The 14983-nt window shown below is 40.2% G+C and overlaps 1 protein-coding gene across 1 annotated transcript in view; it reads left to right on the top strand.

Annotated features, from left to right (window-relative positions):
* Nucleotides 1-14983, top strand: part of STK32B (serine/threonine kinase 32B) — a 378978-nt gene that overhangs the window by 362747 nt on the left and 1248 nt on the right. The window contains exon 11 of the mRNA XM_069074008.1: nucleotides 1528-1592. Coding sequence (XP_068930109.1) covers nucleotides 1528-1592 — 65 coding nt within the window. The remainder of the gene's footprint in view (nucleotides 1-1527; nucleotides 1593-14983) is intronic.

The raw sequence follows: 14983 nt of genomic DNA on the forward strand, positions 1-14983 counted from the left end.
CTGTGTAAAGTACTTTACAAATAATATCCCATTTGATCTTCATAAATACTCTGTGAGCTAGGTCCTGTCATTATCTCTTTCTTACAATTTAGGAAGCTGAGGCAAACAGGTTATATGACTTGCCCAGGCTCGCACAGTAGGTGTCTGAGACCAGATTTGAACTCAGTCTTCAAGACTCCAGGTCTAGTGTTCTATCTACTCTACCCCTTAACTGCCTGGGACCCACCAGAGGCCTAGGGCTACAATACCACAATGTGGTTGAATTTCTGGACACACTGTGACTTTATTTTTTTTCCATATTGCATTTATTTACTTTTAATTTACAAAATTCAGTTTCACAATCCCTTGAGTTCCAAATTTTCTCTCCCTCACTCTCCTCCCCGCTTACACGCCATGGCAGCATGCAACCTAATACAGGTTCTACAAATACCTTCACACTAAACGTTAGTCAAGTTGTAAAGAAGAATTATAACCAATGGACTGAACAGTGAGAAAGAATGAACAACAAAAAGAGAGAGATCAAGTAATTTGCTTCAATCTGCATTCAGACTCTGTAGTTCTTTCTCTGGATGTGGATAAGCCTCTCCATCATGAGTCTTTTGGAGTTGTCTTATAACTTTACATAGCTGAGAGGAGCCCAGTCTATATCAAAGTGAGTCATTACAGATACAATGTGTCACTTTATTTTCACAGTTACCTCAAATTAAACATAAATGGTAATGTTTAGAGTCACCAATAAATAACCACTAGTTGTCTTTTTATTGTTGTTGTTGAGGGGGAGGGACAGAGAGTAGTTCACAAAAGTATGGTAAGACAAATACTTCTCATGAACAAATTATTTTTAAAGACTCATGCTCTTGAATGAGGAAAGCAAATGTCATTCTTCCCATTTATACCAGGAACGACCAACCTGCTGTCCAAAAATACAATCACTCTCCAAAGCTATCACATTAAGTTTGGGGAAAATTCAAAGAATCATTATATTGAAGCTATAATTAAAAGAAGTATTACAACCTTTGAAAGACAACATATTGCAAAGCAGAAGCACATCAGGGTCCCCACAACCAATGGCAAGAGGCCAACATTTTTTTTCATGTGTTGTCTTCCTTTGTCTGGAGCACTGATGAATCCTGACTGCTATTCTGTCACACAAATCTACCCTTACTTCACAGATTTGCATGCCATCAATACAGAGTAATTTGGTCCAATGAAAATTCTAAATGTCAAGAAATCAAAATCACCAGCAGTAGAGTTTCCCTGTTTTTTAAAGTTATTTGCAATAGTCATGTAATCATCAACAGCCTGGCTTCTGGAAAGAAAGAGGTCAAAGGTCCCTGGGATGAATTTGGACCACAATTGCTCTTTAAAATCCCAAACTCTGTCCCATTTCCTTAGTTCATTCCCCTGAAACCATCTCTTATTTGAGTCAATAATGAATTCTCTACTCACCACGGGTTCCTTTTTCTTTTTTGTCTCCATGATTGTTTTCTTTCACTTATGATCAACCTCTTCCTGACACTTTGAAAGAATGGACACCTACAGCAGTGTTTAGAAACAGTGAGGAAAGAATTTATCATCTTCAACAGAGAAAAGTAAGTACCTCCTAGAGATGCCTATGCTACATTACATTTTTAGAATTTGTCAACAATGATCACAGTTAATCTCATTGAGGAAGGGGAAGGTTAGTGGTATATGTTGGGAGGAAGAAGGGAAAATTTGTGTTCACAATCCAAATATTTATGCTGGTGATGTTAGGAAAAATCTGAGAAATAATAGCAAACTGACAGAGAGAGAGGAAGGAGGAAGTGGCAAGCCAGTCATTGATTTCCTCCTAGGTCCATTGTATATTTGGCAACTCCATTCTGGGTTTCTTGAAAATCATCCCAAGACCCTAGCTCTGCCACTAAGTCATTATGTGACTTTAATCAAGTTGCTTCAATTTAATTCAACAAGCATTTATTAAGTAGGTACAAGGCACTGGCTATGCATAGGAAATGGTCTTTGAGAAGATCACATGATCTGTCAGTTTCCTCCTCTATAAAATGAGGTTGTTCACCTGCATTATGTTTTAGGTCCCTTCCAGCTCCAGGATTTTATGAGTTTTCTAGGTAAAAAGAGGTAGCTTGGTGAAGTCCACTATAAACTATTTTGTAACCTTAGGTAAATCTTTTCACCTCCCTGGTTTTATCCTCTGTAAAATGGGGAAGAGTGGTTGTACTAGATAATCCTTAAGGTCCCTCCTTCTCTAATTTTCCAATTCTGAATTTGTTATACTGGGAAAAAGAAGGAGGCGAGTACCCAATGACTTGAGCTGGAATATTTAAGTCAGGCAAGGGTCCCACCCCTATCCTCTTCCCCACACAAAGATGTACAATGACTTTCTCAAAGTCATATTGTTAGTAAATTCCAAAGCTGGTGTTATTTCTACTATATCACACTGAATGAGACAGGACTGGGAAGAAAGCAGATCTTGTCTGTTTCCAGAAAGACCTAAAACCAGGAGTTTTTAACCTTTTTTTGTGTATCATGGAACCTTTATGGCAGCATGATAAAACCTCTGGACCCCTTCTCAGAAAAAACAATACCCAGTGTTATGAAGGAGACCAATTATATTAAAATAAAATAATGAAAATATTAAAAATTTAAAAAAGTTCTTAAACCTCACATTAAGAACCCTTGACTTCCACATAATCTCTTCCAGCTCTGACAATTTGTAAATCTAAATCAGTAGTTTGGGAATAGAGGAGGGTGGAGGAGTAAGGAGGTGGGGAAGATCAGAGGTGAGAAATGTGGCAGTCAGAAGAGGCCACCACCATGATGCAGTGGGTCAATTGACTTCAATTTTGATTGGGGCCATACTAGCCCAGTTACTTAAGGAAGACAACAGATTGAGGGAAGACCTACTGATCTGTTGTTTGAAGGAACTCAGTCACTGTAAAGTACAGAGAATGTGTGAAGCAAAAACAAGACAGGAGCCCAGGACTATTGGTATGTAGGGCCAAGCAACGGAGACCCAGGAGTCAAATCTATGGGAGTGTCTCACATATCATGTCACGTCAACAAATATTTATAAAGGTCCTGCTACCTACTGGGCATGATACAAAGTGCTGAAGATACCAAAAAAGGGCAAAAATCAGTCTTTGGCAACATTTCATATACTCTCCTGGTTTCCTGCCCTTTGGAAACAAAATTAGAAAAGTTCTGGTGTATTTCCAAGTGCTGTGTGTGTGTGTGTGTGTGTTTGAGTCTGGGTTATGTGGGAGTTTTATCTACACCCGGGGGAAGAACCATGGTGAGAAGACATGGTGACCAAGGAGGGCACCTGTGCCAACCCTGAGAATATGCTGACTGAAGTTTTCCTTTTGAAAGAAGTGATTAGAATTCCATGAAGTATATAAAAGAGATAGAAAGCAGCTTCCTGCCTCAACAATTGGCTGGAACATAGCTGAAGGGAAAGTAACCTAGCAGAGCTTTAATTAGGCGTATTTGTATCCTATGCAAGCACTACAACCTGTATCTTGGGTGAGAGGTAGGATTGGGTTGGGGATGGGGCGGGGGGGGGGAGGTAGGAAGAATTCCCCTGATAGTTTCTTATTTGAACTAATTATTCTTGATGCATAAATGCTGCACTCTGCTGTTTCTACATTGTTAATCTATTCCAAATGTTATCAGTGTCTTTTAAATTTGGCATCCTATAAATGTCATGCCCTATGGCAAGACCCCATCACCTTGCCGTAGTTATGGCTCTGAAATAGAGGACCTATTCATACTAGGGGTCCTGAGACCTTGGCTATTAAGAGACCAGGCATTTAGATAGTGGTTATTATTGCTATTGTTAATAATATAGCAGTAGTAAGAAAGTAATTATTAATTTTATAGCAGCTTACATTGAATGAATTATGGTTACAAATAACTTTCACATATATTGTTATTTGTCCCTCAGAAAGTAATGTGATATAACACACACAAAAAAAAATCCCAAAAGACCATCACAAAAACTACTTCTGGTATGCAAACTTCTCCCATCTGAACACATATTGTGGCTTTGGACTCGGTGATTTGTAATCTGCTCATGGATGGACATAGATTCTGGTCCTGTGAGTGCTTCAGAGAGTTGTCTATCTTTGGATAAGTCACATCCTCCTGTGGGGAGACTTTCTCAGTGTGTGAAAGGAGGGCATTGGACTACAGTCGGAGCTCTTAACCTTCATCATGTCCTGGATGTCTTAGACAGCCTAGTGAAACCTATGAACCACTTCTCAGAATCATGTTTTTAAATGTATAAAACAAGATACAGAGGACTACAGAGAAAACAATCATAGAGAAATAGTTATCAAATATCAGAAGAAAAAGTCCATGCACCCCAAGTTAAGGAATGTTGGACTAGGATATCATTAAGATCCATTTTAGCTCTAATATTCTGACAATCCTATGAGGTAGTACAATTATTCCTTTTTTTACAGATGAGTAAATTGAGGCTGAAATATCATAGAATCCTACATATAGAGTTTGAAGGGAACTCAGAGGCTGTCTAGTCCAATCCCTTCATTTTACAAATGGAGAAACTGAGGCCTAGTGAGTGAAGTGACCTGCCCAAGGTCACAAATATGTGCATCTAGGGTTTGAGCCCAGATACTCTGCAAATCTTGGACTTGTTCCACTGTATCACATTATATCCTTTGAGATTGAATCATTTTAACAGGTTTACACAGCTGCTAAGTAATAGTGTGCTGGGGGAATGAGGCGGTAGGGGTGGTGTGGGGTTAAAGATTGAACCCAGATGTTAAAACCCCAAATCCATCATTTTTTTCTAATAGATGAAATTATTTTCCAACTATAATCTCAGAGAAACTGTCCGTTATAGGGGTATCCAATTCAGTGTGATTAATCAAATATGGATTAGGTGCACACTATATACAAGGCCCTATTTAGGCTCTGGAGACATAAAATGACATAGTTCCTGACCTCAAAAAGTTTACCTTTTATCTTTGGGGAGCAGCATATATGTAGTTGAGCATCATACATCTATGGGACAAAATCTATTGGGGGAAGTGCTAGTACATGGGGGCAAAAGAGAGATTCAGATATAGCACTCTATGAAATGTGTGGAGGAAGGGAACATTTTCAGCTGAAATCTGGTGTTGGGGCTGGAACAGGGAATACTTCATGGAGAACAAAGAAATTAAGCTAAGCCTGGAGGGAAAAGTATTCTAAAAACTGGGGATAAGAAAGGAGGATATTCTAATCGTGGGAGACAGTCTGCAAAGATGTGTGGAAGCCAAAAATCCTCCTGCTGAGTTTGAGGAACAGCTAGTAGCCCAGTTTGTCTCGAACATTGAGGGAAAGGAAATAAATCCTCAAAACCCAGGCTGGAGTCAGCACATGTCATGCCTTAAGTGACAGACAAATTTGTTTTCTATCCAGACCTAATAGGGAGCCACTGAGGTTTTTTGATCAAGGAGTGACCAGAAAGATGTGAACTATAGGGGAGAAAGATTTTTGTTAGCTGTATGAAAGACAGATCCTAGAAGAGAGAGGTTAGAGTTAGAGGAACCTGTTAGGGAGTAAGTGGGGCATGGGGGGAGGGAGTGGGGGGGAGTGAAAAGAGGGGAAAGCAGGAATGAAAAGGAAGGGCAAGGCATGGTCAGCAGAGTTAAATGCTGGAGAAAGGCCAAAGAAAGGTCAAAGATGTGGGAAAATGTCATCAGATTTAGAAGTTAAGGTGCTATAGGGGAGCTTTGAGAGCACAAATCTGGGAGAGTTGTGAAATCAGAAGCCAGGCTGCAAAAGGTGGAGGAGTGAATGAATGACGAGGCAGCTAGGGGGGAATAATCTTGTGAGACATCAGGCACACATATACATACTATTCACATGTGTACCAAAAGGGAGTAGAGTGCAGAGGGTGACAACAAACGGAGACCTGGGAAGGGCCTTAGTTTAAAAAGTCCAAGGGGCCATCTCCAGTTGTCTTGATCCATATCTTGACATTGGACCCAGATGACTCCAGAGGAAAGAGTGAGGCTGATGACTTTGCACACTTAAATCCAATTCACTTGCAAGTCATGCCATCTCCTTCTTGATGTCATGGTCCTCTTCAAGACTAAAGGACAAACAACAACCCGTGAGTAGTAACAGCTGCCCCACTGGTGACCCAACTGGCCATTTCCAGTTGAGCAATGAGCTCCCTCCCTCCTCCCTCTGTTCCTTCCTTCCTTCCTCCCTCCCTTTGTTCCTTCCTTCTTTCCTCCCTCCCTCCTTTCCTTCCTTCCCTCCTTCCTTCCCTTCTTCCTCTTCCTCCTTCCTTCTTTCCTCTTCCTCCTTCCTTCCCTCCTCTCCCTCTGTCAACATAGGGAATCATACCTTTACCTGCAGATTCTCTGCCTAAAGGAATATAAATATTGATTGCTGAAAAGTAGCAAGATATCTTGGGGTTTATAGACTAGATTTCTTTTTTTGTGGACCATGCTTAAACCCAAATCACTGACTCGCTTGATTTTTTCATTAGACAAAAATAGGTCCCAGCCCAAAGCTCACTTGGTCATTGTTTGGATTCTGATGGCTCAGAGTGAGTGTAAATAGCAATTGTTTCTGTTTTGGCCAGAAACCCTGAGGGTCTTCTCCTCTCAGATTGATTTTTTTTAACTAGGTAAAAATGGCCATTCTTTGCCTCATTTTTACCTAGCCTCAATCACTAAACGGGTACTGTATCTTGTGGAGTACATAGAGGAAAGTTGAAGGAGATAGGACTGGAATAGTAAGGTACAGTCAGATTTTGGAGGTCCTTGAATGCTTAGCTGGAGAGTTTGAGTTTTACTGAGTGCACAATAGGGAGCTTTAGCTGAAACCAGGAAGTTGAGGGGGGTGGTGGTGGTGTTGTAGGGGGAAAATTTCTGTCCCTTTCTTCAGGGATTTTACCACATATTAAAATATATGTAATTTGGAGCCAAAATTTATAGTAGGCACATAATATGCAACTGCTTGGTGACTTCAGTGTAAGTTATGCTCTCTGACTAGGTCTTAATAGGACTAGCACTTCTGTCGACTTCCAGGGAAGGTTCACATGGCAAACAGGTAGAGTTCTAGGTTGGGCTCTAGAGGCTTTGAGTTTTTGTCTACAAATAGCATGTACTTTCTCAGGAAATAGTAAACTCCCGTTCACTAGAGGTCTTTGAGCAGAGGTTGGATGACCACTTGCTAGGAATGTTGTAGATTAGCCATAGGACAGATTATGACCTCTGAAGTCCCTTCCAATCCTGAGATTCTGACATAGAATGTTAGTGCTAGAAAGAACTTTGGGACAAAGAACAAGCTAAGATTCTCTTGACCCTAAGCCCAAATCTTTATCTACTGACCCAATAAAACAGAGGTCCAGAGAGGTTAGGATTTGCCCATAGCTCTCTTCTAATCTACTTGACCTTGAGGTGTGGGAGGTAGTGAACAGAAGTCAGTTTTGATAGCTTTGATAGCCAAGGTTAATTAAGGAAACAGAGTTCTGTGTCCAGCTGTTCAATGATAAGAAATCCCCAGCTGTCCAGATAGGAGATGAACAGGTTCAGGGCAAGAAAAGTTATTAATAATGATGAATAATAGTTCTGCTATAACTAATTACAAGATTCTAAGTATTTTTCTTGGAAATAACCATATGAGACATGAAAACTCATTTTATGCATAGGAAAACTGAGGGTCTGAGAATTTAAATGACTTCCAGAGTCACATATTTACTAAGTAGTAGAGACTGGACAGGAGCCCAGTATTTATCAAAAACCCAGTGTAATTTCAACCACTCATTGCTCTTCTCTAGATAAAAAGTTGGTTGGGGAATAAGGCTTAATATTTAAGAAGGAATTAAATGTATACATACAGCAGCATTTCACTTTAAATATGCCTCTTACCAGACAGCTAGGTGGAGCAGTGGATAAAGGGCTGGACCTGAAGTCAGGTAGACTCATCTTTATGAGTTCAAATCCAGCCTCAGACACTTACTAGCTATGTGACCCTGGGCAAGTCACTTAACCCTGTTTGCCTCAGTTTCTTCATCTGTAAAATGAGCTGGAGAAGGAAATGGCAAACCAATACAATATCTTTGCCAAGAAAACCCCAAATGAGGTCACAGAGAGACAGACATAATGAAATACCTGCACAAGGAACAACATGCCAAGTGTGACCACACCTGTAATTCTTACTATCAGGGAGCAGGGGTTTACTGGACTCAGCTCTAACCAGCTTAGGGAGTTGGTTGTTAAATTTTCAGTGTGAACATTTACACTTCAGAAATCAGCAAGTCTATAAATCATGGCTTGGTTGTTTTGTTGATTATCTAGGCTTAAGAGAGTATTAATACATTCAGATTAAATTTAAAAATGTGTGTGCATACTTTTTTTCTGGGAGAGCCTGATTATTCAACAATTACCAGCGCACCTTTATATTGTTCTATAAGCATCATTTGAGTTCAGCAGGGAATCAAGTTTTCACCAGACTTGGAGATCTGGTGATTTCGAGCTAATAAATAATGATAATAACTGACATTTATAGAAAATTGTCATGTTTTCAAAGATATTTTATATCCATTATCTCATTTGAGCCACAGCACCACTGCCAGGGAGGCTGAGGCTGGAGGATCTCTTGAGTTCAGAAGTTCTGGACTGCAGTGGGCTAGACTGACCCATGCTCTCACAAAGCTCAGCACCAATATGCTGAGCCCCTAGGATCAATCCAAGTTCAGAATGAAGCAGGTCAAAGTTCTCAGGCCAGCCAACAGTAGGATCAGGCCTCTGAATAGCCCCCAAGCTTCCAACATGGGCAAAATCAAGAGATACAGTGTTTTAAAAATGCCTCCTGAAAGAGGCAAAAATAAGAATCTGATTTTACACACTTCTTACAATTTCTCACTGCTATACTGGTTTATTGAGTATGTGTTTTGTTTTAGTTGAATACCTGGAAAATTAAAATAAGTACCTCCTAACTGAAATTCATCAGCATAGGTACAAAGCCTAATTTAATTAGCAGACACATGGACTGAGTTTATCACTCACCACCAGTTAAGGAGGCCCAATGTATTTTCCTGAACCATGAATTCTCTTTTCAGATTTGCTCCTTTCATTGAAAAGAAACACACAAAAAGCTTCCTTGGCTTATTTTGTTCCGATAAATACCCATGTTACCCCCTACTGGCAGATATAACTTAAGGGTGATAAATCAGATTTTTCTCTTGCAAGGTGTTTCTTGAACTGTTTGAAAAAGGCATTTTTCAGGGACCGATTAATTGATGGTAAGATGGTATCAAAAAAAAAAGAAAAGCCCTGAACTAGAAACAACAATACATAGGTTTTCTGTTCTGGCTTCAATATACTTTTGTTGTAAAGTACAAGTGACCGCTTCAATTCAGTAAACATTTATTAGGCACTGTGTACAAAGAGCCCTGTGCTAACTGCTAACATCAAAGATTAAACAGACAAAAATCAGCATAGTCCCCTCTTTAAGGGGAGTAACTTACAATTTAGGAGGGAGTAGGGGATGAAACATATGCTAAGTTAAATATAATGCAAAATAGAATGTGATAAGAGCAAAAGGAGAGATCTAGGCCATGTGATATTAGAAATATGAGGAGGGACTCCTGGGCCCTCCTCCCACACCTGGAACACTCTTACCTCCCACCTCTTACTCTGGCTTTCTTCATGTCTCAGCTAAAGTCCAACCTTCTGCAAGAAGCCATTTCCCAGACCTCCTTAATCTTAGTGCCCTCACTGTGGAATTACCCTGTGTTTTATTCTGTTTGTACATATCTGTCCGCATATCTGCTGAGCACCTAACAGGTCCATGTCCTGTGCTAAAGACTTCTCTGTCTTTGCCCTGTCCTGTTCCATTGTATATTATGCTGCCCTGAATCCCACCTTTTGGGCCCCCTGATAGATGACTGCGTCTAATATGACAAAAGCTAAGGAGATAACAATAGAATGTGTTATCTGTCTCAGAGCCAGTGGCTTTCATCAAGGCTGTCACCTCATGAAAGAAATGACCGTGGAATTTCTGTCCCCCAAACCATCTCACCGTAGGAAATTAGTGTAATCACAGAAACCTTTTGGTGCCTTTTCAATCATGCCCGGAAGAGAACAGCCCCTTCTGCTGATAGCAAAGAGTCTGTGGTATGTTGTAGCTGTATGATAACGTGGAGCAAAGGAAGGCTTTGACCAAGATTGCTGTTTTATCAAGGAAAATGGACACATCTTGAAAGCAAAAAGACAATGATCAGAAGAAAACAATGACACTGAAAGATTTTGGGTGGGATCAGAATGTTATTTTTTTTTAATGTGCTTCTATGGCCATTTCACATTTACACTGATAAATTATGTTCCATTTATCTTTCTTTCTTGTATCCCAATTATCTTTCCCTTAATACACGAAGTCAGTGCCATAGATTTCACTCATATTCAACTCAAGGAAAACCCTCATAACTTTAAAGAATATGCAATTAAACTTGATCAATAAACTTTGGTAAAAAGAAAAAAAAAGATTGGATAAAAATCAAATACTTACATATTCAAAGTTTTCTATGGAATACCAGCAGGCATTTACAATAACCTTGAATGTGAAAGTAACATACGTCTGGGTATGCTTTCACTCTCAGGGTTGTAGATTGAATCACAAAGAAGGGACCTATTTTGGATTATAAGAGTAAGTGTGAATCTGTACTCCTCATAGTATAGCTCATGAGCCCCCACCAGCATGCTTCTTATTAATAATCATCCAAAATAGAAATAATTAGTAAAGACATTTACAAAGATGGTTGAAAAAAAAGAGAGTAGGTATAAATAGCCTTGTCCATAAATCTGTGGTTGGCTCGCACACAAATATATACAGTGTCCATGAGAATTGTGAGCTTAGACTTATAGAAATGAGGTACACATGAAGGTACATACCCACAATTCCAGGTACTTCAGGGTCTAGGAGCTCTTTTACTTTTTGTAGAATATCGCACGCTTATTTCTCAGCATCTGATTCTTTAACTAGCCAGCAATCTTCTCGGCTGGTAGCGGCCACATTCCTTAAAACTGCTTCCTCTCGTTATATCTGTGTTATATCTCGTTATATCTGTGTCCATCTGGAGTATATGCTCTGCCTCTTAATGGATACAGTATCTCCTAGAGGTCTAGTAACTACCATTTCAATGATACATGACTTATACAGGGAGTGGAAGGAGAAAGAAATTTCCTTCTTCCCCCTTCTGGGTTCTTCTTCATGGGCAGCTCTTGGCTTTCAATCTCTCCCATTCTTGAAGTCTGAATGGTGGTATTGGCTACCCTAATGCTAGATATCAGGACCAGTGGAAAGGAGGATGAGAGAAATCCCCTGCCCTATACCTGCTCTAGGCTTTGACTACTCCATGCTCCATAGGACTCAACTATTTAAAGTCCTATGGATGTGGAATGGTGGAACTGGAAGAAACTTTAGAAGAGAACATGCAATGTTAGACCAGAAGACCCCTTTAGAGCTTATCTGGCTCAACTCTCTCATTTTTCAAATGATGCAAACTGGTTAACAGGAAGTCCCTTGGAGAATTATTAGGTTTTATTAAATAATAAATGAATGAATTCACATTTTCCACTGGAGTCTCAGGTCTTAAAATTTGTTGGACAATCTCAGCATAAAGTTCATTTTCCTGAGTCTTAATGTTACTCATATGCAAATATTACACATTCTACCCATAGTCAATAGGTTATGTGCTTTGATTTTTTTCTCCCAGGAGGGGAAATTAAATTTGCATTGAACTATCTACATGTTCTTCTCATCCCCCTCATTCATCACTGTGATGTTATCATCATCATTTTCACAATTTAGATTTTATTCAAGAGGCATTTTATTTAGAACTAAGAACTAAAAGAACTAAATTTTGCAGATGGAGTGGAGTGCCACCAGGTGGCAGTGGCTCTGTCCACAACCACAAGTTTGAATATAGTGTCTAGAAACATTGTCTTGACACCTAAGTACAATCTGGCACCTTTTCTGACTAATCCTTAATGGTTCTGCTTTTTGACCTGGTGCATTCTACTGCCTAGAGATGATTCTTGCTCTTAAATTTCAGCTGCAGGGCTTTGGGCTAATTTGGCTTCTAAATACCTCAGAGCCTTTGTTCCCCATGCTGTAGCCTATCTATCAGTAGTTTCCTTTAGAGTTCTGAGTTGTTTGAAGTCTTAATCTCTTCTTTAATGAGTTGTCTGGGGAAGAACTAGGGGAGTGTGAAAAAGGAAGGCTCTTCCTTTCCAATATTTAGCCCCCCACCCCCACCCACCACCTCCATTTAGTCATAGAATCATAGATTTTAGAGGAGGAAGACAATTTTGGCAAGAGGCACATGGGAGCTCTTCATGGAAGAGAAAGTATTTAGGTTGGGCCTTAAGTGGTGGGCAAGAATTAGTCACAGGGAGTTGGGGTAGGGGGTGGCATGATAGGCAGAGAGAAGCAAAGGGATGGAGGCAGGAAACTCTGGGTTGTCTTGGGGGTTTTTCTTCCAAACTTACCCCTTTTTTAACTTTCCTGTTACTACCAAGTATATCAACCATCTTCCTGGTCATCCTGGCTCACAGCCTGGGTATCATCTTCGGCTCCCTATTATCTCCCATATCTAATATGCTAATATCCAATATCCTAATAGCCAATAAGTGGTCAAGTACTATTGTTTTTGCCTTTATAGCATCTCTTGTATACATCACCTTCTCTCATTTGACACTGAAACCATCCTGGTGCAGACCCCTCACCATTTCACACCTGTACTACAGCAATAGCCTCATGGTTGAACTTCCTATCTCAAGTCTCTCCACATGCCAGCCCATCTTCCATTTAGACACCAAATTGATCTTTCTAAAATCTGACCATAGTCAATTAACTTCAGTGGCTCCCTATTACCCCCAAGGATCAAAAATAAAATCCTCTGTTTGACTTTCAAAGCCCTTCTTAACTTGTCACCTTCCTACTTTGCCAGTTTTCTTACATCTCACTCCCCTTCAGATACTCTGTGATCCAGTGGTATTGATCTCCCTGCAGTTTCATGAAAGACACTCCATCTTCCAGCTGTGAGCCCTTTCACTGGCTCTCCCCTAGGCCTGCAATGTTCTCTCTCCTCATTTTCTCCTCCTACCTTTCCTCACTTCCTTCAAGTTTTTGCTCAAGTCTCACCTCTGCACAAAATCTTTCCCAGTCCTCCTTAACCTTAGTATTTTCCTTCTGAGACTACTTTCCCCACTCCAATTTATCCTGTATATATCTTGTTTGTATATGATTGCTTGAGTATTTGCATGTTGTCTCCCCCATTAGACTGAACTTGGGGTCAAACATAATGTGAGCTTCAGAGTAGAAGGGTTTAAAAGTGAACAGATTTTAAAATGCCTCCAAAATTTTGAATATCAAACATTTAGAAGTTAGCTTCCTACAGCTCTTGAGCAATAAAAATCCTTTCTTTTGTTGTATCTATATTCTCAGCTCCTAACACAGTGCTGGGCACATTAAATAAGTTGTTGTTATTGTTAAACTGTAATTGTGTCAGACTCTTTGTGAATTTATTTGGGGTTCTCTTGGAAAAGATACTGGAGTGTTTTGCCATTTCCTTCTCCAGCTTAATGTTACAGGTAAACAGAGTTCAGTGACTTGCCCATGGTGACCCAGCTAGTGTCAGAGGCTGGATTTGACCTCAAATCTTCCTGACCAGAGGCTCAGAACTCTCTCCAGTTCACCACCTAGCTTCCCTTCCTAGGTATAAACCCCATTATCTTATAGCACTCTAGTTCTAAAGATACAGCCCTTTGTCTTTCTCTCTCTCTCTCTCTCTCTCTCTCCCTCCCTCCCTTCCCCCTCCTTCCCTCCCTCCCTCCCCCCTCCTTCCCACCCTCTCAACATTCTGGTCACAAAGTTGACAAATAATTTGAAAATATAGTCTAGTAAATTAAATTCCACTGCTAAGTCTGAGATAACTACTAATGGACATGCATGGGATTGAATCAAAGGTTCTAGGAGATACCAAATACTTTCTCATTTCCCTTTAAGTTATAGATAACTATGGTGTCAGCCTGATAAGTAAGCGCTCAGAGCCAACAGAAATGGCTTTATAGGTTTGTTTTGGTTCATGAATTTTTTTTCTTTGAATGAGAAGCTTTCTCATTCCTTATGAGCTAAGAACCTATATACGCTAAACTGAAAGCTACAATTTGGGATTGCCTCCTTGATTTAAGAAGAAATAAGGTAGAATGGAAGGAACATTGGATTTGAGGCCAGAAGGTTGGATTCTTTGAATCCCGTTCTGTAATTCTCTGTGTGACTCAGGACAAATCATTTCTCCTGCTCCAGGCCTTTCTTTCCTTTTATATAAAATGGGAAGATTGACTGGATTATCTTTAGGGCCCTGTATGCACTAAATCCATACTTTTATGTTCCTTTACGCATCATCTCAGACAAGTCACTTATTCTGATGTTTTCTGCCTTTCCTCATCTCATAAACAGAACATGATGACTTGAGTAAATCAGTATTTGCTTGTCAATTTTAGAAATTTCCTTTCCTCTGAATGCTGCTAAGAAAAGACCCCCAGGCCAATGGAAAGAAAGAGAATCTGATCACCAAGTAAAAGCATTTGTTATCTAAGAAAAAGACTTGTAGTGGAGAGACTATCCTGCAAGGAAGCAGGGAGGGAGAGAGAGTTCTCAGCTGCTCAAAGGGGAGTGGAAAAAGGGGTGAGATATGGTTTCTAGCGACTCCTGGGCAGGGAGCAGGGGTTAAGGGAGAGGAGGATAACTATGGACACAAGCAGCAGAATGTTTAGAAAGTCCTGAGCAAGGTCTTGTCTGTAACTTCTGTTTGAGGTTGCCCTTGGACCATTCAAGGCTGGTCCTGTGGTTTCTGGAAGCTACGGGCATCTCCAAACTCAGCTACAGTTCACTCACAAAGGATCACCGGGATGCAAAGCAGCTTTGGGCTTCAGAAGTCTTCTAATTGGCTGGT

The sequence above is a fragment of the Petaurus breviceps genome, unplaced genomic scaffold (assembly GCF_028583685.1).
Source record: "Petaurus breviceps papuanus isolate PSGF00001 unplaced genomic scaffold, PetGlider_PUasm1.0 140, whole genome shotgun sequence".
Taxonomy (NCBI): domain Eukaryota; kingdom Metazoa; phylum Chordata; class Mammalia; order Diprotodontia; family Petauridae; genus Petaurus; species Petaurus breviceps.